Raw genomic sequence first — 22,176 nt, 5'->3', positions numbered from 1 at the left:
TTCAAATATTCTCCACCGGTATTTTTGGTGCAGAAGGAGTTGAAGGCAGAGGGACCAATTCTTTTCCCCATTCTGCAAAGGCGGCTTTGGGTTCCTATTGCATAGAAGCAGGGCAGGGGTCCCAACACCTGATTTCCTCCGTCTTAAGATGCCCCCCCACCCCAGTCAACTCGAAATCATCTGAATCCGAATCCTTTCCAGCGCCGTTATTTCCACCTAACAAGATCCGGATCAGCCCGGACAGGCACCCCTGTAACGTCGCGTAGTGGAACTGCAGACACCCGGAACATAGCTGTCAACCGTCCCTTATTTGGCGGGAAACTCCCTTATCCCAGCACAGTGTCCCGTTACTGTCCCTTATTGATGATGCCCCTTAAATTTCCCGACTTTCATGCTTGCCCGGCTTGGGAGGGAAGCAGCAGCTCGGGGTCCTCCGCCTCGAGAGCGCACGCACGCACGAGCTGCCATGTGAGGGGACGGGTGGCGGTGGGCGGGCGGGCAGCCCCTCTCTTGTGAGACTTCCGCCGCGCTGCCAGGGGAAGCCGGAGGTGGTGGCTGCGGCTGAGGAGGCAGCCTGAGGGAGGAGGAAGAGGAGGGGATGGGAAGGTACGCAGAAGGGTGGCGCTTCAGCGGCTGCTGTGGCGCCGCAACCGCCTCATGCCAGGCTCACGGGTGGCGTGGGCGAGAGTCTCTCTCCCTCCCCATCCTCTCTCGGGCGGGGAAGGGCCGATGGAACTCCTCGCTCCAGGACTACGGCAGCCCCGACGTGCTGCTTAGCATCCCCTCCAACCAGTGCAGCATCTTAATGTAGGGATTTCCCCCTCTGCATCCCTTTCATAACTCTATTTTTATAAATCATTTGTCCATCCATAGTTCAAATTTTTACTACAAGTTTTCTATCAATCCTACCAATGACAATAGCTTTCCAACTAAATTATAAACTTTCCCCATTCTTTATTAAAGAGGTCCTCTTCCTGGTTTCTAATTCTGCCTGTAAGCTTTGCCATCTGGACGTCGTTCATCAGTTTTGTCTGCCACTCTTCTTTGGTCGGAGTTGTAGACCCTTAGGATCATCTAGTCCAACCCCCTGCAAAACACAGTCAGTCGCAGCCAAAGCAGCATGAGTGCCGGATTTATGCATAAGCTAAGTAAAATCCCTTATTTGGCTGCTGATCCCTTATTTTCGAGGCTGCTGGTCCCTTATTTTCAAATCTGTAAATTGACAGCTATGGCCCAGATGGGGCCCTCATTGCATTGCAGAGTTGGAAGGGAAGGGTTCCAGGGTCATCTAGCCCAACCCCCTGCGATACCGGAATGCCAGGCTGTCGTCCGTCCGGTAAGTGGAGACAAGATCGCGGGGGCGGGTAGGAACCATGGGCGTAGCCAGGATTTATGGGGGGGGGGAGGATTTATGCTAGAGACCTGCTCCCTCGGCTACCCCCGTGGTAGGAGCCTAGGGAAAAGCTCGGCCCGTGGGGGCGAGACTGCAGCGGGCGGCGTGAAGTCCGTCCCCCCAGCCTGCCCCGTCGAGGGAGCTTTGGGGATACCCCTGGAGAGGCGCTTCCGCGGCGGGTGGCTTGGGCCGGGCATGGCCTCCGGGCAGACGGCAGCCAAGTGAGGGCTGGGCCCCCTCTGCGCCGCCGCCCCCCCCCCCTCTGGGCTGGACTGAGCGCCCCGTCGAAACTCCTCCTCCTCCCGCGGACGAATCCCCGCTGGCTTGGCTACCGGGAGCAGAGCGGGGAGAGCAGGGGGCTCCGGCTGGACGTCTCCCGGAGATGGAGCCGACGGGGCGGGTCTGAGCACCAGCTGATGACCATCCGGCTAGCGAACTGCACTTCGACCCTCCCAGGTAAGTAAGCGGGTTAAGATGGGTTTGAGCGGCGGGGAGGAGGCTGTCCGCCAAAGGACCCTTTTGTCCGACGAGGCGTGCTTGCGAGGGAGTGTGAATCCGCATTCGGTTCAGCGGGACTTCCTCGCGTGCTTATATAATAGGATCGCAGCCTTCAAAATGCCTTAACGTTCGGGAGTGGTTTGGATCCAGGCGCTCTTCCGACGGCACTGTCGAAGGGGCGTCCCTTGGAACCGCCGGGAGGTTTTTTTTGGAGAGGAAAACCCGGAGAGAGCTCACCCGCCGGAGGCAGACCTGCTGGAAAGCACCAGGGACACATCCCATAATAGCACGTTTGCAAAATTAGCGACCATCCGGCTTCTGAAGAGCTTTTCAAACCAAGCATTCAAACACCAAATCGGAATACTGCAATGCTGCCTGAATCACAAGATCTGACATCCAGGATTTGTTTTTGGGCTTTGGAATAGATTTCAAATACTCCCGTTTCCCTGTGTGGAATTTGGATTACAAGGAGTAGCTGAACACGGATAATGTGAAATGATAAACTATCTCTGGATGTGAACCTTGGCTTAGATCTTTCTTTATATCTTTTATTTGGGATGATGGTAAAATGCTAAGGAGAGGTCAAAACACAGCAGGATTTGCTTTTGAGGAAACATGCATAGGGTTTTGCTGTTATCTTTTCAGGGCTGATACAAAAGGTTTATTATTATTTTTTTGTACTGTTAACTTTTAATGCTAAATTGCTTTGCAGTAATGATAAAAGAAAACTAATAACAAAACTTACTTAAATTGTGGATACCAAAATTTAATACCTCTTTTATTTAGAATAGAGGAAGCGTTGGGAGTAATCATAACCCTTTAGGGAGAATGAATGGTGTAATTTAATCCATGTTTTAATAAGAAAGCTCTTAACCAAAAGGGAAAAGAAAGCAATTTTTATATATCTGTTGGCATTGAGAATGGGCAGATGATTCTTTTTGAGAGATCTTGTTGTACGGTATTGTTGTACAGTATTTGAAATACATTTTATTCAAGTATCTAGAAGCACTCTATTGTCTCTTGAGACAGACGGATGCTAAAACATGTGGCAGTTGTGCAGGTGAACAGATATCTGAGTCTTTAGGTTTTGAGAGATGTCTGTGCCGCTCCGTGTTGTTATAATTTACAGTAGACTTGGAATACCATTTCAGAAGATATCTGCCATATTACTTGCTTTCCTGACATTATTGAAGAGTGTACTTGACATTTTGGACAAACATTGAACAAAGATACTTTGTTAAGCAGCAACACACATATTGTGAGAATCAGAGGCAGGGTGGAGTCTGTTTCGATCAAACTTTTTTTCTGGAGAAAAGATTTACTCAGTTAAGAAAAGAGCAACTCTGGATCTCTGCAATTCTACGTGGCAATGCTGCTTCTTTTTAGGCAATTGAGATTGGCTAAGTGCGACTGCATTGCTGTATTGTTTTTGAACGTCGAACTGTACCAAAATGAGAGCATGACCGCATTTTCTGTGCCACGAACCTGGGAGCATCCTTTGCTAAAATTCCTAGGGACTCTCCCTAGAGTGATGTTTCAGTGCGGGTGTCTTCTGCAACATCTTCTTGACGCAACAATAGTGCATTAGTTGTGGATTTATTTTGCTTCCGTTTGTCCTGCGATGCTTCTGCAAAGCTACGCATTATTGCTGTCTGGAAGGGCCACATCGCAACAAGGGCAGAAGAAAAATAAACTGGAACATTTGCGGTATAATAACTTACGGGATGTCGGCAGGAAGTGATGGAATATGCGCCGCCTGGAAGCGAAGCCCCCCCCCCAACATTTGCAGGCACAAACAGCATGGAAAGCGGGTTGCGTGTGACCTCCCTGATAGCATCATGAGTGCAAATCATCATTAATCCGTAATATAATGGATGTCTGGAGGAGCCCCAAGTTTTGTTAAAGCAGTGATTTCCCTTAGATGGCATTCTGTATGACAGCGATGATAAATAACTAGGGCTATCCCAATCCCTCCCTCTAAAGGACTAATCCTGCTCAACTTTCCAGACAGGAACCCATATCCTTCTCCTGGTGACTATAAATGCAGAGCTGGCTTCTTCCCTGGACCTCAAGCTCAAAGGGGGCCACAGAGTTAGACACTTGTTACCTTGTTTTTATAGGCACCAGACTAAGGTGTTCACACGCACTCTTGGCTTAGAGTTGCAGATTTAAGCAAATAAGAGATGGGATTTGGTCAGAGATGGGATCTTTGGTATTCAGTGTTGTGCTGTTCCGTTCTGCCTGTGCAAACATTGCAGCTTGCAGGTAGAACGATCTCCATTCACTGAGTGGAGATTCTCAAAACCCCCCCTTCTGACGCAATTTTTGGGGTCACAAGTGGCATGTAGGGGTAGGAGAAGTGAAAATCGCATCATTGTGCAATTGGAAGTCCTTGTGCAGCGCTTCTGATAGGTGAATCCCACCCATAAATGATTTACAGATTTTGTCATGTTGAAGAGTCAAACGTTTTTAGAAATATTAATTTTAAAAATGGTTCTGCTGGTGCAAGGTTAGACCGTGATGTCACCTCATCAGAGTTGTTGTAAACAAACAACTTAATCTCTTATTGGGTGCCTTTTTGTGTTGTCATTTTTTTAAAAATTACAACTAGGGGTCTCAAACAGTGGATGTGGCCTGGGTCTCGTGGCTTCTGAGGGGGTCCAGCCTCCAAAATCTCTTACATTCTTCTTGCTTTAGTCTCCAGCATTGTGGCCTGGGATTCCACCCTTGTAACTCTACCGAGAGAAAGAAATTCTTCAGGAAGTTCCCGTTCAGGGATGGCAAGGAGTCACAATGACTCTCCATGTTGCCCAGTCTTTCTTACCCTTTTTTAAAAAGCCGGTGTCCTCAGTTAGCTCATATAAACATCCCACACCCGCTCTTCAAACTTGGCTCCCCAAATCATTTCATTTGATTTTCAAAAGCATCGAAATTTATATTGTACGTTGAGACACATTGATCCAGCCTCTCGTGACTGGCAGCACCTAACCAATTGGGACACAGTTGTTTGAATAAAGGGAGGTATTGTGACAAATGCTGTCAGTCTCAGGGCGCATGTCTCTGGATGCAGCCGCTGCAGCACTGATTCTGAGCAAAGCTCTCCTTTTTTATCACCCTGTTCTCCCTTGCCCCCAAGCATTCCCAATGCCGATGGAATTGCTGCAAATTTTACCTGCATTGGAGATGTACAGGGCTCCTGTATCCTGTTGCTCCCAGTCTGTGCATCTGACAACTTTGCATGCCCTGAAACAACAGCTTTGCAATTGCTCTTTGCTTGGTTTACACACTCTGCACGTCTTGGTTTCTGACGTGTAGGTCCGAAAACCTTCACAAAACTTATTTGGGGTTGTAATTGCCTCCATTGGGACGTGGGTGGCACTGTGGGTTAAACCACAGAGCCTAGGACTTGCCGATCAGAAGGTCGGCGGTTCGAATCCCCGTGACGGGGTGAGCTCCTGTTGTTCGGTTCCTGCTCCTGCCAACCTAGCAGTTGGAAAGCGTGTCAAAGGGCAAGTAGATAAATAGGTACCGCTCCGGCGGGAAGGTGCGCTGCTCTGGTTTGCCAGAAGTGGCTTAGTCATGCTGGCCACATGACCCGGAAGCTGTACGCCGGCTCCCTCGGCCAATAAAGCGAGATGAGCGCCGTAACCCCAGAGTCTGTCACAACTGGACCTAATGGTCCCTTTACCTTTACCTTTAACTGCCTCCATTGAGCCTAGCGCACTGCACTTTAAACCATTGGCCTGATTTGGGGCTGTAACTGCTTCCACTGTGGCCCAAGTCATAGTTAGTATTTAAGGGAGGGAAGAAGAGCACTAGAACTAGTTTTTAGAAGCATTTAGAAGCATTTAGAAGAACTAGTTTTTAGAAGCATTTTGAGACTTTCACCAAGTTGCTTCATCTTTTTCATCTTTTCTGCTATATCTGAAGGGAGGTTTCTCTATTTCCCAACTGGTATCACCCAGCTGTAAGCTTCAGGATGGTGTTTGGATGAGGGAAAGGTCATGCAAGGAAAAGATTAAAGTTCTTCCACCCCCAACCAGTGTTCAAAATTAGCCAGGTGCTAGGTGCATTTTGCACCTGACTTTCGACCACTTGCGACCAAGTGAAGATGTCCGGGTGCTGGGATGATGCCTGACATCTCCCACTCATTGAGTGGGAACTGTTTTTTCACACACAAATACCTATGGAATTCTATCTGTTATATTTAATCTGCACAATCGGAATGAATTTCTGGAACCAAGTTGCAGGAGCAGTCACTATTAAGAAAATGAGGTCGGAATAGGTCAATATATATGTGGACTATCCCTGAATCGAATTGTTTTTTCTTCCTTAAGTTCTCAAAGCTCTTAAGCTAGCTCAAGATTGTCATCTGAACTAGTCAGAGGTTTAACCGAGAAGTCCATCATTTGCAAAAGAAGACTCTAGAGTATTCTTGCTCCAAAATGGCAACTAGACTTTCCATTTTGGCGACCGCAACCTTGGTTTAAGGAGCCATTTGGCACCTAGCTTATGTACCTGTGCTTCTAACACAGCCCCCAACACTTAAAGGTAAAGGGATCCCTGACCATTAGGTCCAGTCGTGGCCGACTCTGGGGTTGCAGCACTCATCTCGTTTTATTGGCCGAGGGAGCCGGCGTACAGCTTCCGGGTCATGTGGCCAGCATGACTAAGCCGCTTCTGGCGAACCAGAGCAGCGCACGGAAACGCCGTTTACCTTCCCGCCAGAGTGGTACCTATTTATCTACTTGCACTTTGACGTGCTTTTGAACTGCTAGGTTGGCAGGAGCAGGGACGGGGCAACGGGAGTTCACCCCGTCGCAGGGATTCGAACCACCGACCTTCTGATCAGCAAGTCCTAGGCTCTGTGGTTTAACCCATAGCGCCACCCGCGTCACCCCCCCAACACTTATTCTTAATCAAATTAGCAGCCCCCATGTAGCTGCTCTGGAAGCAAACCAAATATGGAAGCAGCAGCAGTGGGAGATCCTGATCACAAACATATTGAGTCATGTGTCTTTTAGCTCATAAGAAACATAGTCAGACTTGCAATTAAAATCCCGTGGGTGACAAATGTGTACACGGTGGACCTGCCTCTACCTATTCTCTGTAGACACTTTAATTCTTTGCTCCTTACAGGTCTGCAATGGAACTTACACTTTTAACAAAAGAATTCAGGACGAGCGATAACAGACTTCTGCCGCAGCATTTCCCAGACGTATTAGCAACTGTCCACACCACTCAAGAAATTCCAGAGGAAACTATTTTGGGGCCATGTCTGCTGCACGATGCGCAGTTGGACACGGTGGCTTTTATTGCTCTCAAGTGCTCAGAGAAAAGAAACATCCATTATGTCATCAAGGTAAGAGGCTGTTCAGAAGAGTCCCTTTGCATGATTCCAGAAAGTAATTCTGAAACGAAGCCAGCTAGCTTTCGATAGGCACTCTAATCCTAATTGTAATCTAAAGTAATGAGAATGGTTACTGTACTGTGATATTTGCAATCATTGGGATCATTTCCCAAGGGGCCCAGGCACCCAGGATTTTCTGTACTGTTGGGATTTAAGGCTAAACTGTGAATTTAAGTTTTTATTCTATTGACCCTGACTTACTTACTTACTTACCCAATTACTTATTATCCATTTTTCCAAATTTATAACACATCAGTGTCAAATTATAACTAATGTAATACAATTCTAATAACTATACAATACAATACAACTACAGTCATACCTCGGGTTGAATGTGCTTCGGGTTGAGCGTGTTCGAGTTGTGCTCCACGGCAACCCGGAAGTAACGGAGCGTGTTACTTCCGGGTTTCGCCACTAGCGCTTGCGCAGACGCTCAAAATGACGTCACACGCATGAACAGAAGCGGCAAAAAGTGATGCACACGTGCGCAGATGTGCCATCGCTAGATACGTTTGCTTCTGGATGCGAACAGGGCTCCGGAATGGATCCCGTTCATATCCAGAGGTACCACTGTATACAATAAATAATGTAATACAATGGCTTCTGACTATTGCTTTTGGGGATTTCCCAGCAAGGAATAAGTACAGTCATACCTCTAGTTGCGTCCGCTTCAGGTTACGTGTTTTCGTGTTGCGACCCACGGCAACCTGGAGGTACCGGAACGGGTCACTTCCGGGTTTTGCCGCATGCGCAGAAGTACTAAATCCTGCTTCGCGCATGCACAGAAGCGCTAAGCTTGAACTGCTTGCGTCAGTTCCGTGTTGCAGACGGGCCTCCGGAACGGATCCCATCCGTAACACGAGGTTCCACTGTAGTCCCACAATTTTTTTTTTGCAAATTCTTGCCATTGTATCACTGAGCTCTCATAGTAAGCCATAATAAAGGCCATAGAAAGATCCAGCAAGTTGACTATGGTGTGATTGTCCCTGTTGACCTTGAGGTGATGCCACCAACCAAATCCTGAAATGAAGTCCCAGTGTCATCCCAAAGCCTAAACCTAGCACCCAGGAAGTGACCTTCGTCCATAGCTGTCAACTGTCCCTTATTTGGCGGGAAAGTCCCTTATCCCAGCGCCGTGTCCCACTGCTGTCCCTTATTGATGATGTCCTTTAAATTTCCCGGATTTCAAAGGAAGCAGCTCCTTTCCCTCCCTCCCTGCCGGCCAGGGAGGAGGGAGGCTCCAACTGTGTTGCTTGGCTGCGTTGCTCACCCAATAAGGAGTTTAAGAACGACTGGGGGGTGGAGCTTGCATGCCTTGTGCCGATAAAATCGGCCGCGTTGCCTGGGGCTTAGCGCTTCCCAGCGGAGAGGTGACGGTGGTTTTCCTTGCTGCATCCCCTTTGCCGGGTTGCTGCACTGTGCTTCGTTTGGCTGCTGGCTGGGCTTTCTGCCTTTGGCTTGGAGGGGCTCAGAAGTTGAACATACCTGTGCTTGGAAAATCCCTTATTTTGGCTCCTGGTCCCTTATTTTCGAGGCTGCTGGTCCCTTATTTTCAAATCTGTAAGTTGACAGCTATGCCTTCCTACCAGAAAGAAGGTAGCTCACTGGAGAATCTACATGGATTTATTTTAGTGGGGCCAACTGGTGAGAGGTCCACCACGAATACTTGGAAGAAGGCAGCTATTGAAGGATGAGGGCAAAAGAGTTAGGTGTGCGCAGCATCCTAATCAAAGGGTGAAATGTCGATTCTTTCCGAAGCTTATGTGGGAAGACGTGTTCATCACCGTTATGGATGTATTGTCAGGGGCTGGACTGAGGAGGAATGGTGGAGACTGCCCTCCATTCTCCTGAACCTTCCTGAGAACAGGAGGACAGTATAGATTTAGAACAGCGGTTTGCAGAAGGTCACAGTTCACAGGCTGCAGTGGGGAGAAGCTGGGAAATATTGGGAGAGCAGCAGGAAGAAGAAGCACCACCAGGGAGAGACAGCTAACAGACTCAGTGTCCCTAGAAAGCCTTCCTGACCCCCCCTTTCCCAGGACCAGGCGGCCATTGAGAGAGCAGAAAGCTCAGAGGCAGAAAGCACAGATCAGCCGACGCAGGGATGACGTAGAGTAGGAGAGACGGAGGGGAGGGGACTTTACTCGGAGCAACGCCATTGTCTTAGGGAGACGGCATTCCTTCGTCTCTCTCTGTGAATATTGAATAAATTACTTGGTAAGAACTCCTTTTGTTTATCTGCTTCTTGGCTGCCACTGTGAGAGGAATCAGATTCCCTGAAGCCTGACATGTATCCATTAATATGGTAGCACTCACACCAAACTTCTTTTTAAAAATTACAAGGAAGATTACAAACTATTCATGTACGCAATGACTGCTGCTAGAATCTTAGTGGCTCAGAAATGGAAATCCCAAGAAATCCCAACTTTAATGGAGTGGCAGACAAAAATGTTTGAATACATAGAATTGGCGAAATTGACATAAGATTTGGAACCAAAAAGAAGCAAAGTTCGAAAAGGATTGGAGTAAATTTGTTGAATATATACGGAGTAATTGTAAAAATTTAAAAACTGTAGCAGGATTAATGTAAATCTTGTGATGTGGATGGAGTGTAAATAAGAAACTGTAAGAAAAGATTTGAGACATGAAAACCATTGAAGGGATGGAAGGAAGTCCGGGCGCAATAAGGCACAGGGTAAATAAGAAGACATACAAATTTTTGAATGTAAGAGTATTTGGTTTATTTGTTGTTGTTACAAAAAAGCAATAAAAAGTATGGGGGGGGGAACTTCTTTTAAAAAATAATAATAAACAAAACAAAACAGTGAATTTCTCCACTTTTGGCCCTGTAGGTAGATGCCACATCAGTGCAGAATCCTGGTGGGTTTCCTTGGATGAGGTTGGTTCAACCAGCGTCCAACAAGAAAGAGCAGAACCTAGAAGCCTACTTAAGGAATAGCCAGCTGTATTATCGCCCTACAAGGAAAATACACCGGAATGAGGAACTCCTGGTTTGGTATGATGAGGAGCTCTCTGGGCTTCTGGGATTCAACGAGATTAAAGCCAGCAGAAGACTCCACACTGGTGAGTGTAGAAAGCCCATCGTCTAGTTAATGTGCAAAATGGAATTTTCATTCTCTGGGGAGTGCAAGCCATAATTATTTCGCTTATCGCCCACCTTGGATTGCCACTCCCTTGGAGGGCTTGCACGTACGACATTTTGTCTGGGACACCATCCTTCTCTTACTAAATAGAAAGACAGACACCTTCAGAATCAGTAGAGCCTGGCTTTTATCAGTAGCATCTATTGTATTCGAATTACCTGAAGGAATGTCTCCACCCCCATCGCTCAGCCCGGACACTGAGGTCCAGCTCTGAGGGCCTTCTGGCAGTTCCCTCACTACAAGAAGTGAGGTTACAGGGAACCAGGCAGAGGGCCTTCTCGGTGGTGGCGCCTGCCCTGTGGAACGTCCTCCCATCAGATGTCAAGGAAATAAACAACTATCTGACTTTTAGAAGTCATCTGAAGGCAGCCCTGTTTAGGGAAGTTTTTAATGTTTGATGTTTTATCTCTTTTTTATTATTATATTCTGTTGGGAGCCACCCAGAGTGGCTGGGGAAACCCAGCCAGATGGGCAGGGCATAAATAATAAATTATTATTATTATTATTATATTTTATATTATATTATTTATTATTATTATATTTTATTATTTGTATTGCAATTAAACATACTCAAGAAGGCAAGAATGTATTGCAGCAATTTAAGATCAACACATTTATTATGACATAACCCATGGGTAGGCAAACTAAGGCCCGGGGGCCAGATCCGGCCCAATCGCCTTCTAAATCTGGCCCGCAGACGGCTCGGGAATCAGCGTGCTTTTACATGAGTAGAATGTGTCATTTATTTAAAATGCATCTCTGGGTTATTTGTGGGGCCTGCCTGGTGTTTTGACATGAGTAGAATGTGTCCTTTTATTTAAAATGCATCTCCAGCTTATTTGTGGGGCATAGGAATTCGTTCATCCCCCCCCAAAAAAAAATATAATCCAGCCCCCCACAAGGTCTGAGGGACAGTGGACTGGCCCCCTGCTGAAAAAGTTTGCTGACCCCTGACATAACCTAACTAGATCAGATGCCCTGAAAGAAATGGCCAGATATGTTGCAGAAAAAAGAGCTATCAAAACGAGTCTTGCAAATAATTTCCTAGTCCACAACTGCCTATCTTAGCTGGGGAAGCCTTCATCTGAAAATCCAGCTCACTTCAGCTGTGGAGCTTGTCTTCATGTCACTTGGGGGGACGACCCACTGGTGCGCGCCAGGGGCAGGGAGCTCCAGCCCAGCCCTCCCCGCTGATGTGATGCCAGCCCCGAGGTTGGCATCAAAGGGGGCATGGCTGCTGCTTTCTCCTCACGGGCCCCAGAAAAATGTGCCCTGGGCCATTGGCCCTGCAGCCAGCTCCCCCCCCCCCCCCGCTATGCCCTTGGTTCACTCTGAGGTCTTAAACACTTCCACCTGTGGGAACTGATATGGTAACAAATCCTCCAGAGCATCAGTAAGGTAGGGACCAGTTCGTTACTACTAATAATCCATAGAACTCCTTACCAGGGCAGACTTGGGCATTATGGCGCCCTGAGCTACATCAAAATTTGGCACATACACACCAGCCCTCATGCCCTGCCAGGCTTTGGGAAAGGGGCATCAAAGTTATTGAAATATATTTAAATTTGTGTGTAATGATGCAATGTTTTCTACAAGAATATATCTTTTTTCCCCATGCCTTGTTGCTATAAGATACATTGCTGTTATTCCCGTAGCTGAGAAACGGTGATTCTGCATTGCTTTTCATGGTGGAAGATGTTAGACAGATGTCCTAGAAGCAATTTTTTTCAGGGAGGGCATTTGAAGAACTGACAAGAGATGAGGTTCTAGGGCTAATTGACAAATTAAGGATGAATGTCATCCTATCCAGTTGGCATACACCTGAGAGCCCCCTGAGAGAACTCAAGTGTGAAATTGCTCATCTCCTTACAAAAGGAGCTTGTAACTAAAATCAACTTTGTTACTAGAGAATTGGAGAGTAACCAAAATAATGCCAGCTTTTAAAGAGGGATGCAGGGGGAGTGAGGAATTATAAATCCAACATCTGTTCCAAGAACAGTTTTACCTTGGTTTTCAAATGCCTTGGGAGTCAGAACATTTTGGTTTCCAAACGATCGAAAACCGGAAGTGATTGTTCCGGTTTTCAAGTGTTCTCTGGAACCCGAACATCTGACATGACTTTTGCAGCTTCTGATTGGCTGCAGGAGCTTCCTGTAGCCAATCAGAAGCTGCGCCTTGGTTCCCGAATGTTTTGGAAGTCGAACGGACTTCTGGAACAGATTCCGTTCGATTTCCAGTGTACCACTGTCCATTGGTTGAAAGCATTATTAATAATATTATTAAGCATATAAAAGAACAAGCCTCGTTGAGGAAGAATCATGCCTTCTGCAACAGAAGTCTTACATTCCCAAACTTTTAGAGTTGTTGAGACTGTCAATAAGCATAGGATCTGGGATAATGGCGCAGATATGATCTATGATTTAGATGATCCAACTCTGCAATTCCGTGACTTTCTTTTTTTAAAAAATATTTTTATTAATAATTTCAATATAACAAATTATCATAACATATCATCTTCATCATTCCCCCCAATTTCCCTCTCCCCCAAGACTTCCCTCAGTTCCTCTCTCTGATTTTTCAGCACATGTTGTTCTCTGCATATTGCAAAATTGTAAAGATCCTTAAATTGTCTATCTATTATATTAACAGTCAATAAATTTGTGCATGTTTATTCAAAACCTGCCAAGGAGTCCAGTTTATTTTGTGTTTTTTAAAAGTAGTTTGTAAAAAGTTCCCATTCTTCTTTAAAGTAAGTCACAGTTGTCCTTGTCTCGCAATTTGTATGTCAGTTTCGCCAGTTCCATCAATTTCTCTTGCCATTGTTCTTTTGTCGGGGTTTCCTCATTCTTCCATCCTTGAGCTATTAAGACTCTTGCTGCCGTTATTACATACATAAATAAATTCTTTATTTTCTTTGGCAATAATGAGTTGAAGAAAACGTTTAAATTAACATTTGTTGGGGATTGTAGGAAAAAACCTGACCTTCAATTCCGTGACTTTCATGACTTTTCTTTCTGCCTAGAGTTGGATTGCCCAAACTGCAAGCAAGTTTTCAAATGGGAGCACCCCTATCTGTCTCACGCCCGCTTCCTCTGCTTCCCAGAGAACAGCGCCCAGCTCTGGAGAAACCTTTCTGCCCCAAAGACGACGAAGAGCAGGTTGGTAGGGCAACCCACAAACTTCCACAGCCTGGCTAGGGACCTGGAGTTCAAAATGGCCGCTTGGAAAGACGATTCCCACGGGGAGAGGCGGATGAACTGCGACGACGTGGAGAACGGCCTGAGCCGGAAGGCTGTGTTGTTGGAGAAGACAAACCACCTGCACGGAGGACAGCACAGCGGGAGCAGGGACGAAGGAGTTGCGCAGCAGGTATCAGGCGGATCTTTCTGGAAGCTCGGCACGGGAAAACAAATGTCTGTTAAGAAGGATGTTCTCCTCCTGGAGCAGAAGGAGAGTGCGTTCACTGAAGTGAGGCAGATAAAGGAGAAGATGAAAATGGAGAAAGCCAAGGCGGTGGAACAAGGAATTGGGGAGGCCCACCCTGGCAGGGACCCTGTTCAGTGTTCCCCTGGCAGTGCCTTCTCCTTTGTGTGGCCCAACCGAGGTGCCAGGGAGCCAAAGAGTGCTTTCAGCAAGCCAGCTAGATGCCTGCTGGACAGGAGGACAACGGCAGCTGCCCCTCACCCTCTGAGCGACTTAGCAAAAGGCCCAGGGGAGTTGCCAGGATGCGTCAGTGCCGCGGACGTCATGCGTTACAGCGCCCTTCTGGCTTCGAAGTTCCTGGCCAGCGACTTGAACAGCTCCCCGTTGCTGCCCCCGGGCCTCGTTCAGCGCAACCCTTACACCTCAGGGCTGTGGCCCAGGCAGATGGGAGAGCAAAGGCTGGCCACGCCAGCCCCGGCCTCGAGTCCCTCGTCCGCTTCCTTGACACTCTTGCCTCCCACCTTCACCTCCTTCAGCGTCGCGGCCCAAAACTGGTGCGCCAAATGCAACCTCTCTTTCCGCATGACGTCCGACCTGGTGTTCCACATGCGCTGCCACCACAAAAAGGAGGGGGCTTTGCCAGAGTCCCCACGCAAAAGGAGGCGGGAGGAGAAGCTGACCTGCCCCGTGTGCCAGGAATATTTCCGGGAACGGCACCACTTATCTCGGCACATGACTTCTCATAATTAGGACCTCACTTGGGTCAGATGTGTGCATTGATTGAGCTGTTTCTATTCATTTTCTGCTAGATTTCACCGTGATTTTCCAAGAGCCAGGCAATCTGCAGTGATTTCTGTGTTTTTCAGATGTGGGGAGGGGAACCATTTCTCCAGGAGCTCCAGGAAGATATGTTCCTGGAAACTGAGCGCTGTCGATATGCTTCCAAGGAAATAAAAGACTGAGACGTTGAGGTGGTGGTGTTATTTTGGAAATAATTTTGTTGGTTTGGTGTGGCGGGGGGCTTATCGTACCTCATGTTATTCTTTGGAAAAGCCTGCCCGCCTGAGAAGTCCAGTCCACTCTACTAAGCAGAAGTAGTAGTAATAATAATTTGTTATTTATACCCCGCCCATCTGGCTGGCTTTCCCCAATTGCTCTGGGAGGCTCCCAACAGAATATTAGAAACACAATAAAACATCGAACATCAAAAACTTCCCTAAACAGGGCTGCCTCCAGATGTGTAATGGTTGGGTCTCTCCCACGGAAGCGAGACAACTCCGGCAGCAATTAACTCAGGTTTATTGCTCAAAACACACAAATCACTCTGGAGCTCAGTCACTCAGCGTCTGCTTCCAAATTAGCTGTTGCCGAGTTCCGCCCCTTCCTCTTCCCACATTTAAAGCCCCCCTTCGCTTCCTTTCCTGTTCACGCCTCTCATTAATTCTTGCTTGCCTGCGCATCGTGGGATGGGCTTTTTCCAGTGGCCATCCCTCTGAGTCCAAGCTTAAACTGTCAGTCTGTGTCTTCTCCCTGTAACTCCCCCCTTCCTTCTCCCTGTTCTTGGAACTCAGGCTTCTACTGCAACTAGGTTGCTCCTTCCTTTTTCCGTATTCCTGCCTAATTACCTGTCTCTCCAAGCTGTCTCCTTCTGTCAGCAATTGGACGCAGCTGACAGATGTCTTCTAAAAGTGAGATAGTTGTTTTTTCCCTTGACATCTGGTGGGAGGGCGTTCCACAGGGCAGGTGCCACTACCAAGAAGGCCCTCTGCCTGGTTCCCTGTAACTTCACTTCTTGCAGTGAGGAAACCGCCAGCAGGACCTCGGCGCTGGACCTCAGTGTCCGGGCAGAACGATGGGGGTGGAGACGCTCCTTCAGGTATACAGGACCAGGACCGAGGCCGTTTAGGGCTTTAAAGGTCAGCACCAACACTTTGAATTGTGCTCAGAAATGTACTGGGAGCCAGTGAAGATCCTTTAGGACCAGTGTAGGCATTGCAGTCATGAGAAAAACATTGGACAGTACAGTGGTACCTCGGGTTACAGACGCTTCACGTTACAGACACTTCAGGTTACAGACTCCGCTAACCCAGAAATAGTACCTCGGGTTAAGAACTTTGCTTCAGGAAGAGAACAGAAATTGTGCTCCGGTGGCACGGTGGCAGCAGGAGGCCCCATTAGCTAAAGTGGTGCCTCAGATTAAGAACAGTTTCAGGTTAAGAACGGACCTCCAGAACGAATTAAGTTCTTAACCCGAGGTACCACTTTACCTGAGACATCATAGGCAATGACAAGAGTTGGGCAATATTTCGATTCTTCATCTGAAACCAGGATGAAGTTCAGATCGCAATACTGGTTTCAGACTTTCTGAGCTGGTGGTGCATCGTGGCGCCACGGCCCCTGCCAGCACAGCGTATTCCAGCCCGCCTGCTGGTGGCGACCGGGGAGCTGTGATGTGTCGCCAGCTCAAGTTGCCTGCTTTCCAGTCGGCATGCCAGTTGTGCATTTGCCTTCACCCAAGCAAACGGGACAGGCTGCCACTTTCCTCCCAGTCAGCGGGCAAAGAGACAGTCCACTCCACTTGCTTGGGCAAAGAGGCAACTGTGCAGGCAGGCAGGAGGCAGATGGCGCACCTTCTCAGGCTCCGTCTGAGAGAGGGAGAGGGCAGGAGCTCCTTCACCCAGCAAGCGGGAAGTCCCCTTCCCTTCCTCCCCGTCGCTCCTCCCTCCCTCCACAGCCCAGCTGCTTTCCCAGTCTTTTCAGTCATCGTGATATATCGCTGTATCTCAAATTGTTAGCTGGTGATGCAACACAATGTGGAAAGCCTATCGCTAGGCCCTCCTTCATGTGCCTCCTCCTCGAGAGGTCCAGAGGGTGGCAACACGAGAACGGGGCCTTCTCTGCAGTGGCTCCCCGCCTGTGGAATGCTCTCCCCAGGGAAGTTCACCTGGCGCCTTCATTATACACCTTTAAAAAAGGTAAAGGGACCCCTGACAATTTGGTCCAGTTGTGGCCGACTCTGGGGTTGTGGCGCTCATCTCGCTTTACTGGCCGAGGGAGCCGGTGTACAGCTTCCGGGTCATGTGGCCAGCATGACTAAGCTGCTTCTGGCGAAACCAGAGCAGCGCATGGAAACGTCATTTACCTTCCCGCCGGAGTGGTACCTATTTATCTACTTGCACTTTGATATGCTTTTGAACTGCTAGGTGGGCAGGAGCAAGGACCAAGCAACAGGAGCTCACCCCGGCATGGGGATTCGAACCGCCAACCTTCTGATCAACAGGTCCTAGGCTCTGTGGTTTAACCCACAGCACCACCCATAGGGCCAGGCAAAAATGTTCCTTTTTAACCAGGCCTTTGGCTGACCTAATCAACATCCTATACCCTTTATCCTATATCCTCTTTGGGGGTGTGTGTTATTGGATTATTGTTTTTATTCTGATTTCATATATTGTGATCTTTTCTGTGAACCTCCCTGAGACCTCTGGGTATAGGGCTGTATATAAATTCAATTAATATCAATAATAATAATAGTTTATAAGTCATACACTATGGACTTGACAACACTTTTGCTTGTGCCATGCACTGATCCAAGTAAGTATGTACACAGGGTCCCTTTGCACCCTTGGCGAGGAGGGGAAAGAAATCACGTTACATTAGAAATGACTACATTTTGCTTGACCCCAGTACTCAAAAGCACCTGAAATGAGGGCGAGGTGGAAGGGCAAATATACTCACTCCCTTTGTGCCGCAGAGCAAGGAGGATGTGAAGCCTCTCCTGCCCTTGATCACATCGCAACAATGGCTGTGTGTCGCCACACACAGATACGTCGTACAAACCATAGCCTCGTAGGTGATGGAAACAGGAGTCACCCCCCTCAGATCAATAGAGAACATGTTGGGCCTGGGCCCCTGGGGAGGGAGGAGATGCCAGGATCTTGGCTGCTGTTCCGGTTCGTGACCTTACGTCTTTTCAGCTGATTGTGTGAAAAAGGCTGGATTCACAGCTTCAGTAGGATGTGCACAGATCAGGGGCGAGGACCTTCGCCAGGGTTTTCTTCTCCCGCCATGCGCGAGTTGTGCGTGAACTGAGTTTTGTATCCTCCTCACTCATAACCACTCATGTTCTGGGTCTGAGCGACCACTTCTGATTTACATGCAGCTTAAGGCCTAAACCACTGAGGTCTAAGCCACTGTGGTCTAAACCACTGAGTCTCTTGGGCGTGTCAATCAGAAGGTCGGCGGTTCGAATCCCCGCAACGGAGTGAGCTCCCATTGCTCGGTCCCTGCTCCTGCCAACCTAGCAGTGTGAAAGCACGTCAAAGTGCAAGTAGATAAATAGGTACCGCTCCAGTGGGAAGGTAAACGGCATTTCCGTGCACTGCTCTGGTTTGCCAGAAGCGGCTTGGTCATGCTGGCCACATGACCCGGAAAAACTGTCTGCGGACAAGCACCTGCTCCCTCAGCCAGTAAAGCGAGAAGAGCACCGCAACCCCAGAGCCGTTTGCAACTGGACCTAACTGTCAGGGGTCCTTTACCTTTACCTAAGGTATTTAGATCCTGCCAACCTAGCAGTTCGAAAGCACCTCAAAGTGCAAGTAGATAAATAGGTACCACTCCAGCAGGAAGGTAAACAGCGTTTCTGTGCACTGCTCTGGTTTTGCCAGAAGCAGCTTAGTCATGCTGGCCACATGACCTGGAAGCTGCACGCCGGCTCCTTCAGCCAATAAAGCGAGATGAGCGCCACAACCCCAGAGTCGGCCGCGACTGGACCTAATGGTCAGGGGTCCCTTTACCTTTACCTTTAAGGTATTTAGAAGAACTGAAGATAATTGAATGTTTATGGTAGGATAAGCCTACCATAGTTCTGTACTGGCTTTGTTCAAATGTACCGATAAGCAGTGGGGTGGTGAGTGATCTCCCTATGGCTGAGTTGTGTGGGTACCAGGACAGAGGCTGGGAGGAACCATGGTTCTCCCAGTTCATGCGCCAATCTGCTGCATGTGTTGGCACTTTTCCTGACTTTGTCATCTCCCTCATCCCAGAATGCAGCAGTGACTCAGCTGGAGAGCAGTCAGGCAAGCCCCGCAGCCCCACCATGTCGTCTGCTCTTGACGGCACCATGGTTTCACGAAGGAGCAAAGCAAGGGTGCATGCTCCATCCTTTCTGGCTCTGGGAGAAAGAAACCACGAGACTTTAGCGCTACGTGAAAAGCAGCAGTACTGGGTTACTGCTCATAGTTTCTTGGGGCAGAGAACATATCACAAGAGGTAGCCAAGACTTGTTGCTACCTTCTCTCAGAAAGGTAGGGTGGAGCGCGAACCAGTGTGCACCAGCATTCTACTAGTTCACAGGAAACCATGGTTTCATTTCCAACCATGGTTTACTGTGTGAACGAGTATAATACAAAATATAAACTGGGTTTCATTTATTAGTGTAGGCTACACAACTGCATTAATGAGTAGGTTAATGGGTTCTGGATGAAAGTTTCACGCAGTTCTCAGTTTCAGTAGCTTGGATGTAAAAACAGGAAAATAAGAATACCTGTATGTAATATTTTGAGCCCTTAGCAAGTGAGAGAAAAACTCTTGGACTATTTATTCAGTCTACTAATAATCACTATGCAAGGTAAGTGTGAATAAAAAGCATATTACCTTTTAGACACAAAGTAAACATTACATCATTACACACAAATTTAAATATATTTAAATAACTTTGATGGCATTTTTATACTCACATGCATGTAGGCCCCATTGAACTCATTAGTGCTTACTCCAGAGTAGATACATATGTTTAAAACTGTGTTGTTAAGCACGCTGAAGCAGCTAAGATTTGCTAAATACATACTGAAGACCAAAACGGCTCTATTTTAGCTACATAAACTGACACAGACCTTTATACTGTGACTTTTCCTGCAAATAAATCAATATATGCCACCAGATTCTTATTACAGAACTTTTCGCAGCGGTAATCTGGTTTACAAAATATGCAGCAAAAAATTTTAAATGCCCGCAAAAGTTGTAAATTAAATAAGCAGCACAATAAATTATGCACTTTTAAATCTATGGATAATTTCATTTCAGTTTTGAAAGGGACATAAGGAATATCAGGCTTTGGAAGTTGAGAATAAAGGCCATAAAAATGGCGTGTGGTGCCCTAATGGGTTGCAGATCTGATGAACAGCAGCAATGCTAATAATCCGCCCATCTAAATACGTCGTACATGTTGGAGTGGCTGGAATGTAATTCATCTCTTGCAGATGCAGTAACGACAAGCCACCGAAGTGTTTTCAACACAAAAGCAAAGACATGACTCACATGAGGGCTGGGAGCAAGATGTTGATTGCAGGGAGAAGCAGATAGGATTAAATCAGATTTTTATTTTGACCTAACTTTTTGCTTTCTGTTCTTGGATCTTAATTCTCACAGAACGCTGCAGTCCAGATTCTGCTCTTAGTCTCCTGTATGGTGCCCTTTTCTTAATAAACATACAATGGTGAAGATACAGAACGGAAGCCCGTACGACTTGCATTTTTGTCTCAGACAAGACCTGACCATTAGCCACTGCTTCCAATCAGCTAGTCTGGGGAAAAAATATCCAAGTACAACAAGGAAATGGGTTTCAAGAACACCTGGTCACTGATAAGAATTCTGGTGGCAAACTCAGGCTCCATATACTAAGTAATACGATTCAGCTAATGACATATCACTGGAACCATGATAGATGGGTCTAACGTGCTACGCTTTCGTAACAAGGTCTTGTAAAAACCCTCCACCACTTCCCAAATTAGAGAAATAGATGGACAACCTTGGGAATTAAATGTGGGGCTGGGAGAAATGGGTAGCAAAAGATTTCCACCTTCCGGAGAAAGTTGCAAGGGAAAAAATGGTGGGATTGTGAAACCCTCCAGTGCCCTCCTGCCCTTACGCCAAGGAATCCTGTCAGCAGTGCAAAGGATTGAGCCCTCTCTGTGGTGAGGTTAGAAATAAGGTTTATTCCTTGCTTCCCTTCAGAAGGATGTTGACAAACTGGAACGTGTTCAGAGGAGGGCAACGAAGATGATCAAGGGTCTAGAACAGGGTCAGCAAACTTTTTCAGCAGGGGGCCGGTCCACTGGCCACTGTGGGGGGCCGGACTATATTTTTTGGGGGGGGGGATGAACGAATTCCTATGCCCCACAAATAACCCAGAGATGCATTTTAAATAAAAGCACACCTTCTACTCATGTCAAAACACGCTGATTCCTGGACCATCCACGGGCCGGATTGAGAAGGCGATTGGGCCAGATCCGGCCCCTGGGCCTTAGTTTGCCTACCTATGGTCTAGAAACCAAGCCTTGTGAGGAACAGTTCAGGGAGTTGGTTGTGTTTCGCCTGGAGAAGAGGAGACTGAGAGGAGATATGATAACCATCTTCAAATATCCGAAGGGTTGTCACATGGAAGATGGAGTGAGCTTGTTTTACTCTGCTCCAGAGAGTAGGACCTTGAACCAATGGCTTCAGATTACAAGGAAGGAAAGTCTGACTAAACATTAGAAATAACTTCCTGATGGTTAGAGCTGTTTTGACAGTGGAACGGAGTCCCCTGGGAGGTTGTGGACTCTGGTTCTTAGGAGGTTTTTAAGAAGAGGTTGGGTGAGGGATTCTTTAGAGCGGTGATTCCTGCATTTCAGTGGGATTACCTTTTCGGTCCTTTCCAACTCTGCAATTGTAGGATTCTGCGATCCTTTAAAGGATCAGAGCTTGAAAGACCATGCAACAGAGAAGAACTGGGCTCAGAAGCTCTGAGTTCAATTCCCTCCGTTTCATTGTGGAGTGTTAATGGTTTCCTACTTATGCTTATATCATTCTGAAAATGCACAATCTTTCCTTGGTTCAGGTGCTCTCTTCTTCTCACTGCCTAGTAATCAGTAAAACTCAGAACCAATTCAAGCGGCCTGAACATTCGCAAACACACGAGAATGACGCTCCATGTCAGGAAGATCTGCAATCAGATGCAAGGAGCTTCTTGGGAGTTCCCCAGACAGGAGCGTCTATTCTCACAGGTTGTCTGCATGCATGCATGCCCCCATGCTCACACATGGCAATATTGCCTTCAGTCTGATGAGTTTCTGCCTAGGCGCATAGGACTTCTTTGGTGGCAAAGGTAGAAGAAGAAGAAGAGTTTGGATTTGATATCCCACTTTATCACTACCCGAAGGAGTCTCAAAACGGCTAACAATCTCCTTTTCCTTCCTCCCCCACAACAAACACTCTGTGAGGTGAGTGGGGCTGAGAGACTTCAAAGAAGT

At 47.4% G+C, this 22,176-nt stretch overlaps 1 protein-coding gene across 3 annotated transcripts; it reads left to right on the top strand.

The window, feature by feature from the left end:
- The first annotated feature begins 1,236 nt into the window (after positions 1–1,236).
- ZNF488 (zinc finger protein 488) lies at positions 1,237–14,856 on the top strand. Of its 3 annotated transcripts, none has more exons than XM_083616411.1 (4): positions 1,237–1,336; positions 7,031–7,253; positions 10,154–10,385; positions 13,488–14,856. In XM_083616411.1, the coding sequence occupies exons 2-4, from the start codon at positions 7,038–7,040 to the stop codon at positions 14,636–14,638; spliced, it is 1,599 nt and encodes a 532-aa protein (XP_083472537.1). In that variant the 5' UTR covers positions 1,237–1,336; positions 7,031–7,037; the 3' UTR covers positions 14,639–14,856. The 3 variants fall into 3 exon arrangements, with proteins under 3 accessions (XP_083472537.1, XP_083472535.1, XP_083472536.1); XM_083616409.1 differs by lacking the exon at positions 1,237–1,336 and adding an exon at positions 1,715–1,849; XM_083616410.1 differs by lacking the exon at positions 1,237–1,336 and adding an exon at positions 3,802–3,922.
- Positions 14,857–22,176: the final 7,320 nt, after the last annotated feature.

Source organism: Podarcis filfolensis (genome assembly GCF_964270895.1).
Source record: "Podarcis filfolensis genome assembly, chromosome: 5".
Lineage (NCBI taxonomy): Eukaryota > Metazoa > Chordata > Lepidosauria > Squamata > Lacertidae > Podarcis > Podarcis filfolensis.
The sequence above is the reverse complement of the archived record's forward strand: the minus strand, read 5'-3'. Positions and strand labels throughout refer to the sequence as shown.